At 49.8% G+C, this 19,582-nt stretch overlaps 2 protein-coding genes across 9 annotated transcripts in view; both read left to right on the forward strand.

Moving 5' to 3' along the window:
* IKZF3 (IKAROS family zinc finger 3) overlaps nucleotides 1-8,905 on the forward strand; it is a 93,341-nt gene extending 84,436 nt beyond the window's left edge. For all 8 annotated transcript variants that reach the window (XM_006068572.4, XM_006068571.4, XM_025280192.3 and 5 more), the window contains one exon: nucleotides 2,620-8,905. In XM_006068572.4, the coding sequence (XP_006068634.1) occupies nucleotides 2,620-3,323 (704 nt within the window). In that variant the 3' untranslated portion in view covers nucleotides 3,324-8,905. The remainder of the gene's footprint in view (nucleotides 1-2,619) is intronic.
* Nucleotides 6,895-16,368, forward strand: LOC123332454 (proline-rich protein 33). The gene is made up of 5 exons (XM_044938426.2): nucleotides 6,895-6,902; nucleotides 10,081-10,231; nucleotides 11,686-11,799; nucleotides 11,928-12,556; nucleotides 14,865-16,368. The coding sequence occupies exons 1-5, from the start codon at nucleotides 6,895-6,897 to the stop codon at nucleotides 14,932-14,934; spliced, it is 972 nt and encodes a 323-aa protein (XP_044794361.1). The 3' UTR covers nucleotides 14,935-16,368.
* The last annotated feature ends 3,214 nt before the right edge of the window (nucleotides 16,369-19,582 follow it).

Here is a 19,582-nt window from a genome sequence, read left to right on the forward strand (position 1 = left end):
CATGGTGATTTTCTTAACATATTTTTTTCTCTGAGGTATTTGTCTGGAAGCTGTCAAGTTGGCCTTAAGGTAGTGGGGATGCAGGACAAATCAGTCTGATTAGGTCTTTTAGCAAGTCTTTCTGTCTCCAACTTCTCACTGTTCTGGTCCACCTTACACATTGCTGTTACATTAATAGCCTTAAAATAACATTCTGACCGCAAGCCTCTCTTGTTCCAAAGCATTAGAGGTTTGCCGTTGTCCAGATCTAAGCCCGACTGTTGATTGTTCAGGGTGGGTATCGTTTGGTCCCACCATGTGTTACCTTTTTTCAACGTTCCCCAAAATGTTGGCAGCAAAAGGCTGGGAGGCTCACAGGGCATTTGAAAACCTTGATCTACATGGCTAGAAAATGATTTTCTTTTTAGTTCTCTTTGAATCTTCCTGATTATACCAAGGAGAAAGATTTTGACTTTATGTTAGTTGTCTTCAGCACTAATCGCATACTCGTAAACTCTATTTTTAGCAAAGAAAGAGGGGATCTTTGTCTACAGGTACTTACAGTATCTGATCAAACTGTAATAAATTGCTGTGTTTCGTTGTCTTTATTTTTCATAGTTACCTTCTATTTGTGGCAAGTGACTCTGGTTTTCCATTTATGTTGGTGATATAAAGTTTCCTTAAAAAAACAAATTTCTTTTAGCAAAAAAGGAAAGAAAGAAAATACAAGCCGATTCAAACCAAAAAAACCCCTAATGTCTACCAAGTGCTTTCAGTGTGCCAGGTACTGTTCTAAGCCCTTATTAGTTAAAGTAGATACAATTATTATCCCCATTTTACATGAGGACATGGAGCCATAGACAGGTTAAGGAACTAACCCAAGCTCACACCACTAGTAATGAGGAGGCAACATCAAATCCATGCCATCTGACTCCAGAGCTCTTGCTCGCAGCCTCTGCACTGCCTGGGGGTGTTGCCGCTGCACAGTGTGGAGGGATAAGTGGAGTCTGAGAAATCCTTTATTCCATGCTCCCTGATACTGCTGTATCCAGACTCTCATTCCTCCCTGCTCATAGCTTGGATGGTCCCTCGTGTCTGTCTTGATTCATGCTCATGTCTCAATTAGGATTTCTCTTCTGCGTCTCTGAACATCTAAATCCAACCAGTTCATTAAGACCCTTCTCAAAATTTAGATTTTCCAAGAATACTTTCCCTTCCGAAAGTACTCCTGAAGTTTTTGTATTCCCTTAACATTTAAATAGATAGTTTGTACCAGACTGCCCTGCCTTTGCCTTATAATCCTTTATACAGAAGACATGATCCCCCACCCCCGCTTAAATGCCTCAAACATGGCATTTAGAATAGAAGCTTCTGTAGAGCAAGGCAACCCTTTCTAAACTTTTAGCATTTATTTTTCCCCAGTTCCAACTATTCTCTCTGTCTAGGTTGGAGAGTCCTCAAGAACAGAAACTGGTTCTTTCAATCCTTTTTGTGTTTTTGTGTTTTTTCCTCCCTGAAGCCCTTACTGTGTGGCAGTGACAAGTTTTGGAACAAGCATAACATGCTTCGGAAATGTTAGGGAAGAGAGGTTTTCGTTTGCCAAATCTCTCAGAATCCAGTGTCTACAGAATGAAAAAGCAACAGGAGTGACCTCACCCCCAGCCCCTGACACGTCTTCGCCACTTTCTCGTGCCTCCACCAGCCACTCACCATCGAGCACGCCTGCCATCACTGCAGACCCAGCTTCTGCCTTCCCTGTGGCCAAAGAGCCTGTTTTCTAACAGAACACCCACACGCCCTGAAGGTGGCTAAACTCTGTTTTCAAAATTTCTCAGCAGTTTGACATGAGAAGTAGGAGAGGGTGACCACAAATAAATTTTTCAGTTAAGTGTGAGATAAGTCCTAATGATCACATATGTATCAATGACACATCTTTTCAAACAAAAGAAGAATAACACACTTTATGAGGACAAACATCATGATCTTTCATCAAGAGAGCCTTTCTAAAACTCCCTGCCTTTGAAGTGCTTTTATTTAAATCTCAGTCCATCCAATAATCGATGTGTTTCAGGAGTGGTAAGTTGGAGTTTTGGGGGCTATTTTTTCTGCCTCTGCAGCTATTTAAAAAACTGCCGAAGTCAGAGCATCCCCACTTTTTGCAGCACATCCGGCCCCCTGGCTCCCTAGTATTACAAGCAGAAAAGAACAAGCAAACTAAGAGTTCAGGAATGGACTGCATCTTCAGAGTTCACGAACAGTAGAGAGGCAGAAGCCCCCACGCTCCTGACACTGGCAACTCCCCACCCGCTCCTAAGCCCCCTCCTGATGTTCTCTTGCTTCTTTTCTCCAGGGTTCCCCTCTGACATGAGCAGTGGAAACAACTCACATTGTAGCCTCAACTTAGCGACATCTCTGACTCCCTCTTGCCTGCTGGTTTCAGTTATTTTGACTGTCCAAACATGTGCTGTCAACCACTGTCCCTTGAGACTTCAGCACCGTGCAGGACCATTTTGCCTGGGCTGAGTGTTCTTAAGCAGGCAACTTGTCCTTCCTCATTTCTCAAGGACTCCAGAAAATCATTTTAAAAACTCTGTGCCTTTGTGTTGTTCCTTTTGTCACTGTTTCTTTCCCTTGTTGTAGGTGAGAAGCGCCACTGCTTTGATGTCAGCTATAATCCTAGCTACATGTATGAGAAGGAGAGCGAGATGATCCAGACCCGAATGATGGACCAGGCCATCAATAACGCCATCAGCTATCTCGGGGCCGAAGCCCTGCGCCCCTTGGTCCAGACGCCACCTGCTCCCACCTCAGAAATGGTCCCGGTTATCAGCAGCATGTACCCCATAGCCCTCACCCGTGCTGAGATGCCAAATGGTGCCCCCCAGGAGCTGGAAAAGAAGAACATCCACCTGCCAGAGAAGAGCCTGCCTTCTGAAAGAGGTCTGTCCCCCACCAACAGTGGCCACGACTCCACGGACACTGACAGCAACCACGAGGAACGCCAGAATCACATCTACCAGCAAAACCCCATGGTCCCTCCTCGGGCCCGCAATGGGATGCCACTTCTGAAGGAGGGCCCCCGCTCTTATGAACTCCTCAAGCCCCCACCCATCTGCCCAAGAGACTCCATCAAAGTGATCAACAAAGAAGGGGAGGTGACGGATGTGTACCGGTGTGACCACTGCCGAGTCCTCTTCCTGGATTACGTGATGTTCACTATTCACATGGGTTGCCATGGCTTTCGTGACCCTTTTGAGTGTAACATGTGTGGATATCGAAGCCATGATCGTTATGAGTTCTCGTCTCATATAGCCAGAGGAGAACACAGAGCCATGCTGAAGTGAACACCCAGGCCCAGAGATGAGTGTCACCTGATCATTCCATATCATTTTTAAAAACTGATAATGCCTAACAAATCACTCTCAAACTCAGTTCCAAACCCCTTTCCACAACATTTTAGTGTCCAAAGGATCACGTTCACGTGGGCAGCAGAGAAATGCTGTCCCCATTCAGAAATCGTTTGCAGGTATATCATGTTACTACTTTTGTGAAACCTGTGTTTTCCCATCAGGGAAATTTAAAAGCCAATGAATTTTATATTTAAAAGCCAATGAAATATTTGGTCATAATCTTTTGTAGCAATAGACAGGCATTCTTTGGAGTCTGTTGCCAATCAGAAGAGTCCCCTGGTTGTGCTGTGTGAGACATTGTTTTCTGAATACATTGGCCATTTGTGGAAAAGCCTCATAGTCCTATGCTCGGGTCCACAGAGAAGAACTATTGACCAGCTAACCTTGCTGGGAAACCTGGCCCATGTGCACTTCACACAAGTTTGAAGGGTTAGAATGTGAACTCTCCATCCCAAATTACAGTCTAACAGTAAGGAAAAGAACAGCCATGAAATAAGTTACCAAAAGCCCCTACTCTCCAAGCATCAGATCCACCTCTTATCACACAAGCGAAAAAACCCAAGTTATCCAGTGATACTTCCACTTCTACTTTTTATCCTCCCCTGTCCCATTAAAGCTGCTTTGGGTTAAACCATGCGCAGAAGAAACTCTGTATCAGAAGAACCGGTGGTTTAAACATAGACTGTCATTGGAACTCCAGGAGGTTGTCTGCTCGGATGATGGCATCCTTTTCCTACGATGGAGATTGGCAGGCGTGGTTCTGAAGGGGGAGTGATTCAGCAGCATCACCAGGGATGGAGGGAGGGAGGAACAACCCACCCGGAAGTTTTTCATCTCGTTCGTGGAGTATTGGTGTACAAACCCAAAGCAAACTTGCCAATGACTTTTGAAAAAAAAAAAAAAAACAAAAACACAAAAAAACAAAAACCAAAGAATCATACCAAAAGTATGACTTAGTCTCCCCCACCCCACAGGAAGGAATCAAGGCTAGACATGATCAGAGCTGAGCTTCAGAATGGGTGAGGAGAGAGCAGCTCTGCTGGCGGCTGTGCTCCATCAGGCAGGCTGGGGGCTCCAGCCCCCCACACACATTTTAAATGGAGCTGTTTTATTCCACAGTTTCCTAAAAATTTGCTCTTGGTTCTGCAGATGTGTTGGCCATCTTTCTCATTAATTATGGGAGACATGCTGTCAAGGAAAAGTGTTGTGATAATTGTAAAATTAGCAGTGGAATAGGGGTCACACAATCTGTTAGCTGAATTCCATGTTTGCCACTAATTAGCGGAATGACTTTGGGCAAATCACTTAACTCTTAAAACTAAGTTTCCTCAACCATAGAGTTAAGGGTTGGATTGGATTTTGATGTTCTCTGAAGGTCTTTTCCAGCTTTAAATTTATGTGATTGTGTAGTAACCACAATTATTTCTTTTTGAACCTCTTGATGTATGGGTATTGAGCAGAAGAGTAAGTGTATGTGAATATATGTTCCACATTTCTTTGGTGTGAAAATGGTAGTGTTGTTAAGTTTTTCCTGTAACCACTGAGTTGTGAGTGTGAAGGGGAGGAACAAAAAACAGGAAGGCATCTTGATCTTGCCCCCGAGTGTGCGCACAGACTGGCGCCTGCAGCTGCTTACAGAGCCTTATTTTTTCTCTCCTTTGAAAGTAACCGTGTTAGGAAAAATAAACGCTGCTTCCGGGGACCACTTCATGGAGCCTCTTTACAAATTGAGAGTCAGTTGTGTGAACATTTCTAGCAGAGGCAAGAATCCCCAGTTCCTGGTAGAACAGTGTTTTATGTGTCTGCCTTGATATTTCGAAAGGGCTTTGTGCATTAGGCTCAAACTCAGTGCATCTGTGTGCTGCCGGTAATTTAAATGTCCAACCTCAGACTGCACAAATGGCTTATCCTTCTTTGTAGCATGGCGTCTGTCTCGGGAAAAAAAGATTTTGTGAAATTCCATGGCAGCAGTCCCAACATGTTTGAGATTTCAGCCAGAAGATTAGCTGGATTTCAGTGTGCGGGATTCTGAACATCCCTGTGTCTCTGTGATCCTAGACCCCAAGCCATACCAGGTTGCTTACACCCATTGTGAAAGAGGACCTGCTTGTTATATTTTTGAAATACCACACATCCTGTTGACTCTTTAGGGGACAAAAGGAAGAGAATTCGGAAGCAAGGATTAGCAGAAGAGAAAGCTAGGGAAGGCGAGTATTTCCACCAGATTAGTGGGAGAGTCTTTAGAGAAGACATCGTCTTCTGCACCTTAAGATAGTGAAACTAAAGCCCTTCCCACCAAGATGGGGACTCTGTAGCTATGACCCTGGTTTTCTCTGTGACTAATGGATTTTCTGAATGATTTCCATCGTTCTGAGGTCAGTTTTATGAGTGAGGTGACCCCTCACACAGGCTGCACATTCATTGTTGCATTTTGAGCCTTGGATTGGGACATGTCAAGTCCAGAGAAAATGTGTATGTGGAAACTCCACATTCTTAAATCTTGAAATGGAACTGGGTGGAATGTAGCAGTTGCCACAACACAGGTAAACACTTCTGCAGACACTCCTTATCCTGCTTAACCCTCTCCCTCGCTTGGGGTGGGGAAGAAGGTGAAGAAGAGCCTTAGCAAGATGCCTAGAGAGGAGGGCAGGTTAAGATGTACATCTGACCCTGCCTTACAATGAGGTCTTCGTCAGCTTCTGACAACACAGTTCTTTTCACAGCCAGAGTCCCTGTGACTGTGAGCTGTGTAGGTTTTCTCTCTCCTTCACTTTCCCCAATCCTCTTGTTAGCCAGGTCCCCACCGCACACCCAGGAGGCTGAAATCTGAGGAGCAACCAAACCTGTGAAAAATTCCCTTACAGCCAAGGTGGTAAGAGTGGAAAAGGAAGAGAGCTGTTCCCCAAACGTTCTTGATTGTTATTGGAAGTGTTGCCTGTGTTCCCTCCTTCAGTTCCCTGGTAGAAGTGTCTCCCCCATTACACTCCACACCAGCACCAGGAAAAAATGTTAATAAATCCACCAGTCTTTAGATTCCTTAAGTCATTCTTCCAAGAAGATATTAACCTTGACACAGATAAGCTAGCTAATGTTATGCTTTGTTATCCATTCTAAGCTGTTCCTGACTCAGCTTCCAACTTTATCAGTGACAAAATGTCTCACCTTTTAAAGGCAAGGTTTATTTAACATTTTGCCAGACCCAGAAGTAAAATGACCTCAGATTTCTTTTGCAAAGAGAGATGTTTAAAAACACAACATTTTATTCAGTTGAAACACTGTGTTAGTAACAAATCTAACATCAGCATAATGCTTTTTCCAAGGAGCTTCTGTATCACTGTTTTATTCCCCTCCTCTGCTTTTTTCCCTCAGCTAAATGTGAGGTTTAGAATGTTCTTAGGGGGAAAAAGCAATACTTCTGATATATATCCTAGGACCAGCAGTAAGACTGCAGTGTAAATGTTAAATGTTTAGTGTTTGAAGTCCTGACTTTAAAGTGTATGCCACTATGAATAGGTATGTTGGTCTCTAGTGGAGATTTGGAAACACTCAAGATTTGAGTCCTCGGAGGGTCCAGGCTCTTTGACAAAGAGAATTAGAAGTTTGAGCTCAAGAAGAGAAAAGAAAGGGGAGTGATGAAAAGTTTGCCCTAGAAAATGGACTCAGGCTGTGCAGAAGATAAGAGATATGCAATGATCTTCCTCATCTTTTAAAGAATTTTAAAGCTATTTTTGTGCTCAGACAGAAAGTACAGTTCAGAGACTCTCTATAGGCAGAGTTCAGGAAGCAGAATGATTGGGGATTTAAGTGCCTGTGAAAAGGACAATTTTGACCTGAAACCAAAAGCCAAACCTGGGCCATCCCAGGGAAAGGACTCGTCTCTAAGCCTAACCGACTGAAAAGGTCTGAGAATGATCAGTGAACCCAGGGTTGGAGACTGTGGACCTGGAAGAGCCTAGAAGAGAGGTCTAGACTTTCGACTTGTGTAGCTCCTAGCACAAGACTGTACCTTTGTTGACCCAAGCTGTATATAGCCTGTCCCACACCATGTCATCAACATGAGAAGCAGGTCTTTGCACTTTGAAGAAGCTGGATGCAAGTTTCCTCTGAATATTACAATAGTGAACTGTCATATGCTGATATTGAATTGTTATTTGAAACTGGAATGTTAATGTTTTGATTTTTAAAAATGTAAGGACATAACCATATCTACCTCCCAAGGATGTTGTGAGGTTTTATGTAATTTTGTCTATTAGGTAACATTACTTTGTTTTTTGGGGGGAAGGGGGTGGATTATGTTGGGTGGCTGTAGATTTTCCACATATTTCTGTATCTGGATTTAAAGACATGGAAAATATTCAAAAATCATACTAAGACCATGATAGAAATTCACTTGCTGTTAGAGGCAATTGATCCCGAACACACAGTTTGCTTCATATTGTTTTAATGCCTAAGAGTAAAGAATATGCTGAACCTTAGAACCAATGGGTATGAACCACACGGTACAGAAACTTCATGATTTTGCTGTCAGATAAGTAGACTGGCTTTGCTCCCTCACCATCTTATGAGCCCTCCACCATTAATTCTCCCAGCGATTTAGTTCCCTCAAGTGGTCCTCACCATCCATCTTTCCATCAATCCCACTCTAGAAAGCCCAAGAGCAGTCCCATGATGTCACCCACCTTCTCCCAAGCCCAAGTCACACATCTGTGGGGCCTACTTCATTTTCTGTATGTGGGGGCAGCTTTGCTTCTTCCTCTCCTAAGAAGACTGAGAATAGACCTTTTGACATGTTAGGAAAATGGGGCAGCCTTAAAAATGACTGATCCCATTGCCAGTGACTCATTTACACAAGGACTTTTCCAGGTTAGCAGACAAGGCCCTTTTCAGTGGGCCTGCTTCTGTGGGTTCACAGAAACCAAATTACTGTGGGTTGCAAAGAATTAGCAGGTCATTTGAAAAGCAGACATCCCTTTACCCAGACTGTGGTTTTGCATGCTCAAGTTCTCAGTCTGTAAGCTTTGGTGAGGGATCATTTTGGCTACTGGAAAAACCGTAGCTTATTTTTAATTTCTTGCTGCCAAAGCCACCACACGTGTGGTCTGTGGATGACCCTTGTCTGCAGAATGACGGGGTGGGGGAGGGGGCGGAGAAGGGAACGTGGTTTGGGGCTCAGGGTTGCCTTCCCACCAGGAGTGAGGGAGGGAGACCTTGCCGAGCAGTTTTGACACAGCCTGTGCTCACAGCACTCTCGTCTGGGTTTCTCAGAAATGCCCTCCCTGCCCAGCAGTGACCTTCCCTCTTGACCTGGAGTCTGACCCCTTGGAGCACTGTAGCGCCCTACTCCTCTGTAAAGACTGTACAGGTTCAGCTTCTGAAATGTAGCAATGCTCACCTTGCCAGAACCCTAATGAGTGCATTCCCGCATTGAAAACAACCCTGCTGATAGTTTTCAAAGTTTCTTTCTTATGTTTGATTTTTACATTGAAAAATGAAATAAAAAATACTGGTGTGTTTAATCCTCGAGCATGCCTGTCACTTGTTGTTGCTGTTGTCGGAAAATGGAATTCCTTCTGCCCCTAGGTATATTTTCTTAATTTAGCCCCTCTGGCTCTTTCTTAAAGTTCAGATACTTAGATAAGCAGAATTATCTTTGAACTAAAACATCTTGCCTGATGTCTTGCTCAACCTGCCGCTGGTGTCCTGCCGCTGGCCCCGTGTGCCCATGGTGGGACTCTGGGTCCACTGGCCCTTAGTTCACTAAGGGGATCTGAGGAGGTTGGGGGCCTGGACATGGCAAACAGACACACTGGGCATGGTGTCTCCCAGTTCCAAGACACAACCCCGCCCTCCCTTCCCAGCAGGGATCCTTCCTAAAGGATAGGCAACTCCTGATTTTTCCATCTCTGGGGTCTCAGACACATCCACTTTGGGAAACTCAACTTGCAGTTGAACTCAGCCACCACATTGAGATGTAGTCTGTAGATACTTGGAGGCCCAAGCTGGGTGCCGGTGGGGCTAACTCCTAGGAGAATGGTGCCAGGATCATGTGGCTCTCTTCCTGTCTTGATATCCTCTATTCTGTCTCAGAAAAGAGTCTGAGAGCTGGTCTGGCCTTCTGCTCAGCCTCACCCAGAGCACTGTTCCCTTCCTCTGGGGAAGAGGTGGGAGGAAGACGCTGCTGAAGGTCAGAACTAGCTAACTTGGGGCCAGGTTGGTGGCAGCTTTCATGGCTCTGTGTTCAGCACCATCTCCCTCCCTTCAGCATCACCAGACTGTCCTGAGGCTCTCCAGCTGGTTTTCCAATCTCAACACTAAGGCCAGGGAGGGAAGAACAGCTTTGCAGCCTCCCCGTGTTTGGGAGCATTGAATACATTTAAAAATGGCCACTCGGTAGCCTTGGAGAGGATGGTCTGTGGCCTTCCCCATCCTCACTCCCTTCCCAAAGCCGAAGCAGCTCAGAGAGAAAAGGAGGAGAGGGAGGCAGGGAGACTCCCCTTTGGCTGAGGAGCCAGCTGGGCAGCTGACTGGTGCTGGGGTTGGGGCTGAATGGACTTTCTTCCAGCCTGCGGATAGCTCCCTTTACTAATTCTTAGGAACTGAGTGGATGCTTTAGAGGCGGTGGGGTGGGCCTGGCCTTGGAGGCCACCCCACACCTGCACCCTCCCCCTCCCCCATCTCTCCACACAACCAGGCCATTCACCCTGGCTGCCGGCTGCTGCGGTGCAAACCTCCACCTGCAGGCAACTGTCACCCCAGGGCAGGCAGAGGGCCGAGGACCTGGCCTCCTGGCCTCCCTCCCATCCCCTGGAATCCAGAGTCTGAGGGAGAGTTGGGGGCGAAGGGTGAGAGTCCTGGGAAGGCCAGGCCGGCTGAGGGCTGGCAGAGGAGCTCCTGCGGCAGGACACACAAGGTCAGGCTGCAGAGCATTCCCAGTCAGACGGTTGTTTGCATAAAAGCCAAAAGCCACTGCACCTGGGGTGGGGAGGCCCTCTGGGGAGGTACTCCCTGGCTTGAGGGGAGAGGGGGAAGGAAGGTGTCATGGAAAGTCCCTGAAGGACACGGGGTGTTGAATTTGCTGCGGTTTTGTTTTTAACTCTGTCTTGACCTGTGAAGTAGGCAGCTGCCTCCCTTCCCCCCAAATAACAGACCTTCCCCCAGAATAACTGAACATACCCAAGGAAAGAGCCTGCAGTGGAAAGAATGGGGTTAGAGGGCCTGCGGGTGATGTCAAGCATCCCCCTTCCCCAGGACTAAGGGGGCAGGGAGCCCCAGAGCAGCCTTTTCCCATCACCTCGCCTTTCCCCTCAACCCCCCAGTGCCCCCCACCCCCGGGCCCAGAAGGGCTGCCTAGTCAAATAAACCACAGCCCTGGGGGCGGCTGGTGGATGGGAAGTAGGGGGGCAGATGCTGCCTCCTCCCCCAGGCTCATCCTTCCAGGGGTTCCATCCCCATGCCACCCCCACTGGAATCACATCCTCAGCACCTCCACCTCCCTCTCCTAACACAGTGTGTGCGCCCACGATGGGGGAAAGCGGGAGAAAGCAGGCCGAGTCACTGAATCCAGCAGAGACCTGAAGTCTCCAAAAAACAAATGCCGGCCTCACTGACTCCGGCTGAGTGTCCAGACTCCTGGGTTCCAACCTCAGCCCTGCCGCTCTCTGGGTCACCCTGGGCACTTGGGTTTCTCTCTCTGCACCTAGATTCCACCCCGACCCTACCCCGCCCGGAGTCAGGGGTTTCTGAAGTTCTTTCCAACAGACTCAGCCTGGCCTCAACCCCACTGCTCTAGCCAGGGCCTTCCCATTGAGCAGAAACAAGAATAGGAGAGAAAGAGGGTTTTGTCCGCTCTTCCGTCTCTCCCCCAAAACTCAGGCACTGGGAGGGAGGTGGGGCGCTGGAGCCAGGAGACTGGAGGCCTAAGATTTTCCCAAGTGGTCACAGGAACCCGTTCTATAAAATTCCAACCCTGGCCCACAAGCTGGGGGTGTGGTGGGGACAGGGCAGTGGCATGGTGGGAGGCTCGGAATATGAGCAGAGAGGTTGGGTCTGAACCTCGGCCCTGCCCGCGCCGTCCTCTCTCAGGACCTTCTCTTAAATCTTCGTGGACCCAGACACCAGATTCCCGGGTTGGTGTTTCCTGGGAGAGGACAGCGAAGGCCGGGGTGGGGGCAGGGAGAAGGGGTGCGGTGCGAGGTGGGAGCTGAGGGGGGTGTGAGGGGAGGGGCAACTGCACTTCTGAGAAACAGCTCGGCGTCTCAGCCGCCCGCAGCCTAACCCCCTGCCTGCGGCTTCACAGCTCGCTCCTCCTGCCGCCCACGCCGCTCGGGGCCTCTCCGGGGGTCGGCAGCCCCCGCGGAGGCGGCGGCTGCTGGGGAGGAGCCGTAGCTCCGGGGACAGCGGAGTGGAACCCGTGGGGCGGGGTGGAAAATGGAGGAAGGCGTGGGTCGCGTGACACCCCAGAAGTAAAAACCCATCCTTTACTCGGGGTCCTGAGCGCTGGACCTCGGCGACCCGTGTGTCCCCCGCCTCCTCCCCCAGCCCAGGTACTCTCCCATCACACCCCAAGCAGGATCCAGAAGTGAAACTGCTCAGGGTCACAGCCCAGCGCCGCCGCTGCGCCCCGCCCCGCCCTTCCGGGCACTGCAGCCTTGCAGGATCTCCCAGTGCTCGGCGACTGCAGGGGAGGAAACTGGGGGAGGGGAAAGGGAAGTGCCCCGTGGGGCAGTCTGCAAAGCGAGGCCTTCTCTCCTGGGGGTGCCCGCTCGTAACCACGAGTGGGAACCTCGAGAGGCGCGGACCTTAACAACTGCAGCCGAAGGACAGGCGCCTGCACTTCCCGCCACCGCCACTGGGTGTCACTGCAGCCGCGCGGCTGAGCCGGCTCGGAGCCGTCGGGAGGACCCGGCAGATCCGAGCCTGCCGCGCCCGCGGGGTCCTGCCTGGCCTTCGCCCCTAGAGGCCCCGTGGTGCTTGGATGCGGTGTTCAGACCTCCCTCCACCCACCCGATCTCTCAAGGCCTTCACCCAGCCCACCGACTCTCCATGAAGAGCAAATTAATAATCCCCTTGCTCCGCGACGGATGGGTTCATTGCTGGGGCGCCGCGCGAGCCTCCTGCTGCTGGACCCGGGATAAAAGGCGCATCTTCGATGGCTTCGGCGGGGCCCGGTGAGCTGAAAGTCAGCCCTCCCCAACCCAGCGCGCCCCCTGGCAAGGCGGGCCGGCCTTTCCGCCGCAGAGGCGGAGGTGGCTCTCTGGAGTTCTCCGAAACCGCGAGGGTTCGGCCCGTCAGGCGCCAGAGATCCAGAGGAGGCAGGGGAGAGGGGAGAAGGAAGGGCGGGCGGTAGGTGCAGATCACGTGTTGCGGAGCCAGAGCTACTGCTGGATGGGTCCCCGGATGACTCCTACTCACCCAGCCGCCCCTTCCCACCCCTAGCTCATCCCTTGGATGTTTGGGACAGACCAGCTTGGGAGAAGGTAACCAAAAGGTGGGAACCTGTATGGGACTGATCTGATCCGTGTAAGAGGGCTGTAGGTGGGCCAAGGCTGGGAGAGAAGAGAGACGCTGGAATCTTTTGGAAAACTTGAGATAGGAATGCCCACGTCTACTCTGCTGTGGATCTAACTCAGGGCACCAGCTGGGCACTAGATGCAGAGGAACATGCCCATTGGCTGCAGGTTTGTGGGGTGCAGGTGGCCCATTCTGTTCCTGCCTACAGCTTCCCCTCAAACTCAAAGGTCACAGGGCCCAGCTCCACTGCAGGGACCCTAGAGGGATCCATGGGATGGAAGGAGTAGCATTGACCTCCCACTCTTCCTCAGTCTCCCCCAAACCACCTCGCGGTAAACCCAATCCAAGTAAAAACAAACTGCTTACCATGAAAACACAGTTTTTGATAAACGGCCCTCCGGGTGCCCAGCAAAGAAAAACTGGCCCCTTCAGTGGGACAGACCTGGGCTTGTAAGAGGACGCTAGAGGCCATCACAGCTCAACCCATATGCAGTTGAATTTCAGGCCTCATTAGGGCCTGGTACAGCACAACACTTCTCAGCCCAAGTGGTACCCCCACTTCCCAACACCCCTTTCTGTATAAAGATCATGGGGGACCCCTGGGGGCCAGCCTCAGCCCCCAGGATCACCCACTCCCCTGAGGCCCTAGATTCCAGTCTTCAACACCCAACTTCCCTAAGATCCAGTTCCTCCTTCTCCCCCCACCAACTCCCCACCCCAGCTGGAAGCTCTGTGGGAAGAGACTACTGCACACCTCATACCCCAGCCCCAAAGCTGAGGTTCTCCCACTGACCCCTCATCCCACCCCTTACCCCACCCCACTGCTGGGCAAGTTGGACCAATCCCTGACCTCTGGGTCATCTTTTCTGCCTGCCAGACCAGATCAATGGTTCAGTCTTGAAAACTTTTTCTAAATACACCATGACGTCAAACTCCCAGATAGAAAGACAGTGCTCCCCCCAAAGCTCCCCAGCCTGCCCTAAAACCCCTACTGGAACCCTTGGACTCCCAGACACTTGTTAGAAAAGTGCTCATGTAGCTGGTTCAGAAGAAAGGATCCTTCCCAGTGGCCTTGGACTCCCCGGCCTGTCTCTTTTCCTCCCTCCCTCCCTCCTCAATGTGCCTGACACTGGAGCAAGAGGAAGGAGCCAGGCAGGGCCACTGAGTCGAAGCTGACCCCTTAGGCCTGCACAGGGAGGTCCTCCACCCATGAACTTGGAGGCTGCCTACATTTCATTGACCAGGGTGTCTGGGGAGCAGGGAGAGAATGAACTGGCCAGAGCTTTGTCTGTCTGGACGACCCTCCCAGAACATCCTAAGAGAGGTGGGCTCCCCTAGAATCCTGGACATCTGTTCCCAGAGTCCAGAAAGTTGGCACCAGCCCTCTCTGACCTCCATACGTGAGCAGGCAGGGAGGCCCACCCTGTGGCCACACCCTCCCACAGGTCCAGGTGTAGCCAGGACAGCTCTAGACCTTGGTGCCCAGCTCACAGCAGCCACACTAGCCCCAGGAGCTGGTGTCTATGATGCGTCCATGATGTGCAGCAGGCCTTTCAGGGCCAGCCCCCTGCATAGGCCCCACATCACCCTCTCTCAGTGCCTGCGTCCTCTTCAGCAGGGGGAAATATGGGGAATTTCCTTTCCTTTCCCAAAGCTTTTTTCTGATTTCTGAAATGTTCTTTAATAAGCATGTTTTTAAAGATAATCAAACCAATAACTTAATATTGAAAAGACATTATCTGAGGCTCTAGCCTGTACTTCCTCCACCTTCTTCCACCAGCCCAGATTTCCTTATAACCACAGGCCTCCGCTATCCGGCACGGCAGCCCTCCTTGGCAGTCCCTTCTGCTGTCTGGCCTCTGCAGGTCATGCTGCATCCTTGGAGCTGGGGAATCTTGCCCCGAGTCCCTCTGTGAGCTGAGGGTCCCTCGTCCCCCACACTGTCAATTGCTGGCTCTCTTCCAGGAAGCCAGCGATCTCAGCCAGTCACCAAGGACGTCCAGCTGCTGATTTCCAGTATCCAGCTCAAGGCTGAGCCAGCTACCTCTAAAGGCCCCCAGCAGCCCAGGTCCGTCAGAGTGGCCAGTACTGAGAAGAATAGGGACAGAGAACAAAGGACAAGGCAGGGAAGGACTGTGTTCACCACTCATGAGATGGGCTGAGCCTGACCTCTGTCCCTAATTGTATCTATGACCTCTGGGGGCGGGGGGACTCTCCTTGAACCTCAGTTTCCCATTTGTAAAATGGGAATGATATCTACCTCACATATTCCAATTAGCTGATTGACATAGAAAGGCTTGGTCTCCTGCCCTGTGCCTCAGGCGATGAGAGGTCACTGTGTCCTATCTTTATGCAGCCTAAATACCTGGACATGCTTAAGAGGTGACTTGGGGACTTCTCTGGTGGTCCAGGGGTTAAGGATCCACCTTGCAATGGAGGGGACACAGGTTTGATCCCTGGTTGGGGAACTAAGATCCCACGTGCTGTGAAGCAACTAAGCCTGCACACCACAACTGGAAAGTCCATGCACCACAAGGAAAGATCTTGCGTGCTGCAACCAAGACCCAACCCAGCCAAATAAATAAATTAAAAAAAAAAAGTGACTCATTCTAACCCTTTAACTCTCATCCCAGCCTGGACCCCTTGCACCCATACTTTGGAAGTTGGTGCTGGGCATCCATGGCCAGCACATAAGCCAGTACCAGCCAGCTCGAGCCCAAGGAGCAGCCACTGATGAGATGGTTCTGGGAACCATGGCAGGTGGCAGGTTGCACTGGTCCCTGGCTCCTCAAATCTTGCTAAAAAGAAACAAAATCTTCACCCCTCTCATTTCTGGACTTGCAGTACTTTCTTCAGGGTAAATCCCCAGCAGGTTCCAGGCTGAGCATAGATGGATGAAACCTGTCTGCCCATCTCTGTCCGAAAGGCCTGACTCCCCGGCCTCTCCTCTCCTCAGGATTAGCCGAGGTTGGGGTGCTTCAGTCACAAGTGGCCGCTGGGCTTGCCAAGTCCGGTCTGATGGCTGGCTGTGGTGGCTGGTCCTTCTCAAAGTCCCCCTAGGAAAATACCACTTGCCAGCAGGAGGGCTGCAGAGAAGGAGGGGCTCTCCAGGGGAGGATCCCCTACCGGTGGTTTAGGAATTCCACCTGGCAGTCAGGCCAGCTTGGAACAGCCAGGACCTGGCTCTCCCACTGTGATTTGGGGCCATTCTGAGGAGTCCGTTTCCTCACCTGCAAAATGGGATACCACATCGTGCCCAACCAATTGAAAAGACAAAGCTTATACAAAATTAAAGAATGAATCGCATGTACTGATTCATTGTACCAATTCATTCATGTACCGAATCACACGTATGCTCAGTCATGTCTGACTCTTTTCGACCCCATGGACTGTAGCCTAACAGGCTTCTCTGTCCATGGGATTTTCCAGGCAAGAGTACTAGAGTACTTGCTATTTCCTTCTCCAGGGGTTCTTCCTGACCCAGGGATCAAACCCGGGTCTACCGCATTGCAGGCAGACACTTTACCCTCTAAGCCACCAGGGAAGCGACCCCATGGACTATACAGTCCATGGAATTCTCCATGCCAGGCTACTGGAGTAGGTAGCCTTTGCTTTCTCCAGGGGATCTTCCCAACCCAGGAATCGAACTGGGGTCTTCCACATTGCAGGCGGATTCTTTACCAGCTGAGCCACAAGGGAAGCCCAAGAATACTGGAGTGGGTAGCCTATCCCTTCTCCAGTGGATCTTCCCAACCCAGAAATTGAACCGGGGTCTCCTGCATTGCAGGTGGATTCTTTACCAACTGAGCTGAGGGAAGCCCATCACCAAGTACCGATTACCCAGCTTCAAACAGTGTCAACGCATAGTCATGACTATGCTCACACTCTCTCCCCTAACCTCTAGGTTATTTTAAAAACAAAGTTGAGAAGAGGACTTAGGCCAAGGGGTCCCTTCCAGGATTGCTGCTGCCAGTGCCGACCCACACCTCCACAGGAGACCCTCCAACACTAGTAGAATGCACTTTCTTAGAATCCGAAAGCTATAATATGAGGAGCTCAAAGACCCTAGGAGGAGATTCAAATGCTGCTGCTGCTGCTGCTAAGTCACTTTAGTCGTGTCTGACTGTGCGACCCCATAGATGGCAGCCCACCAGGCTTCCCCGTCCCTGGGATTCTCTAGGCAAGAACACTGGAGTGGGTTGCCATTTCCTTCTCCAATGCATGAAAGTGAAAAGTGAAAGTGAAGTCGCTCAGTCATGTCTGACTCTTTGCGACCCCATGGACTGCAGCCTACCAGGCTCCTCTGTCCGTGGGATTTTCCAGGCAGGAGTATTGGAGTGGGGTGCCATTGCCTTCTCCAAGATTCAAATGAAGGAGCATCAAAGACCTTTGGTGAAAAGCCTCAGCTGCATTTCTAAGCAGCATGAGTACCAACTACCAGCCATAGTAAATGAGACTGTTTTGGGTCTCCCAGTCTTTTCCAGTGGTCCAGTCAAGATCATACAAAGCAGAACTATCCAGTTAAGCCAGAAAATCATGAGAAATAATTTTTTAAGCCCCCCAAAACAAAGCTGAGGACCTCCTTGGTAGTCCAATGTTTAAGAATCTGCCTGCCAATGCAGGAGTCTCGAGTTTGACCCCTGGTTCAGAAAGGTCCTACCTGCCATGGGGTAATTGAGCCTGGGCGCCATAACTACTGAAGCCCACGAACCCTGGAGCCTGTGCTCTGCAAGCAGAGAAGCCATCACAGTAGAAGTCCACGCGCCAAACTAGAGCAGCCCCCACTCTCTGCAACTAGGGAAAGCCCGTGCACAGCGATGAAGACCCAGTGCAGCCAAAACTAAAAATAAATAAGACATTTTTTAAAACTTTTTAAAAAAGCTGAGACATCGTTTCACTCATAAGTACTTCAGAATGAATCTCTTAAACGTAAAGACTTAAAAAAAAAACCCATAACCACAATACCACTATCACTCTTTAAAAAGTTAACCATAATTCCTTAATATTATCAAATATCTCATCAGAGTTCAAAGTTTCCCCAATTGCTCATAAATGCTTCTTATAGTTCACTAGTTTGGATTTGAATCAAATAGGTCAACACATTACATCTGCTTGATAAGTGTCTAAATTTCTTGAAACCTAGAGATTTCCCATCTTTTCTTTTCTTGTAATTTTTTGTTGTTGAAGAAACCGGGTTATCTGTTCTGTAGTTTCCCAGTCTGGATTTTGGTCATCGTATCCCCATGTGTCATTTCACATGTTCCTCTGATTTTTTATAAAACTCGTCATTGGATGCAGGGAGCTTGATTTCTTGGCAAAAATAATGCCTCAGTGAGTTTCATGTGTCTGGAGGGAGGTTCTCTCTCTTTGTGATCTGAAGATTGAGCAGCATTTCAGGGGTTGCCAATCTGATACCTTTCTTATAAAGTTTTCCCATCATGTAGGAGCTGAAACTATAAAGCTCTTAGACAAAAAGATAGACTGGCATGGGCAGAGGCCAGACCCTGCAGGGTCTATCTGGGCTGAAGTGGAGGCATGGTGTGGGGAGGGGCAGGGAGCAAGCAGAGTGCTATTTGGAAATACCACTCTGGATGTTGAAGGACAGATTGGAGAGGAAGCCAGACTCGGGGCTGAGTGCTGTGGGATTCCACCATGGCTTTCTGGAGAAAACAGAACAACAAACAGTACAGAGAACAGTGGAACCAACTATAAGGACAGAAAGCAGATCTTCGGTTGCAGAGGGAGGAGTTGAACACAGGGACCCACTGGAGGTAAGGCAATGGAGCCATTATGTGACTTGGTGGTGATGGACTGTGTGTTTGTCAGGACTCATTACCCTACCAGGTAGCCCAGGACTTGCCGAGGACACGGATGCTGTCTGACCCATCTCCGGCTCCCAGCCCCTGTTAGAGTGACCTCCGTGGCTTTAGGTCCCATCAGGAAGCCTCACCTGGATGATAGTCCCCTGTTTGTTCATTCATTTAACAAGCCATCCTTGGGCACCTACTATGAGCCAGTAGGTGGTACCGAGACTCTACTGGGTACCGAGACTCTCTGATGACCAAGAGCTCCTCAAGAAACATCAGGCTTGGGGACTTCCCTAGTGGTCCAGTGGCTAATGTAGGGGGCCCAGGTTCGATCCCTGGTCAGGGAACTAGATCCCACATATTATAACTAAAGCGGTCACATGCAGCAACTAAGACCTGGTGCAGCCAAATAAATTTTTTAAAGAAAGAAAGAAACATCCAGGTTTGGCTTCATATGGCCTGGATCCATCTGACACATTTTCAAGACTTTGACTGGTGCCCATCTCTCCTGGTGGGCTTCCCTGATAACTCAGTTGGTAAAGCATCCGCCTGCAAAGCAGGAGATCCCAGTTCAGTCCCTGGGTCAGGAATATCCGCTGGAGAAGCGATAGGCTTATTCTTGGGCTTCCCTTCTGGCTCAGCTGGTAAAGAATCCTCCTGCAAAGCGGGAGAGTTGGGTTCGATCCCTGGGTTGGGAAGATCCCCTGGACAAGGGAAAGGCTACCCACTCCAGTATTCTGGCCTGGAGAATTCCATGGACTGTATAGTCCATGGGGTCGCAAAGAGTCAAACACGACTAGCAACTTCCACTTTCACCTCTCCTGATCACCCCCCAGCCCCAGCTAGCTGGGCCTTGCCAGACAGAACTCACAGGTG

The sequence above is a fragment of the Bubalus bubalis genome, chromosome 3, assembly GCF_019923935.1.
Source record: "Bubalus bubalis isolate 160015118507 breed Murrah chromosome 3, NDDB_SH_1, whole genome shotgun sequence".
In the NCBI taxonomy this organism is placed as follows: domain Eukaryota; kingdom Metazoa; phylum Chordata; class Mammalia; order Artiodactyla; family Bovidae; genus Bubalus; species Bubalus bubalis.

Bases quoted from the DNA above. Each gene is read 5' to 3' on its own strand.
- LOC123332454 (XM_044938426.2), top strand. The intron at 10,232-11,685 runs GTGAGAGTCCTG...GCGGCTTCACAG, and splicing joins GGGAGAGTTGGGGGCGAAGG to CTCGCTCCTCCTGCCGCCCA. The intron at 11,800-11,927 runs GTGGGGCGGGGT...CTCCTCCCCCAG, and splicing joins GGGACAGCGGAGTGGAACCC to CCCAGGTACTCTCCCATCAC.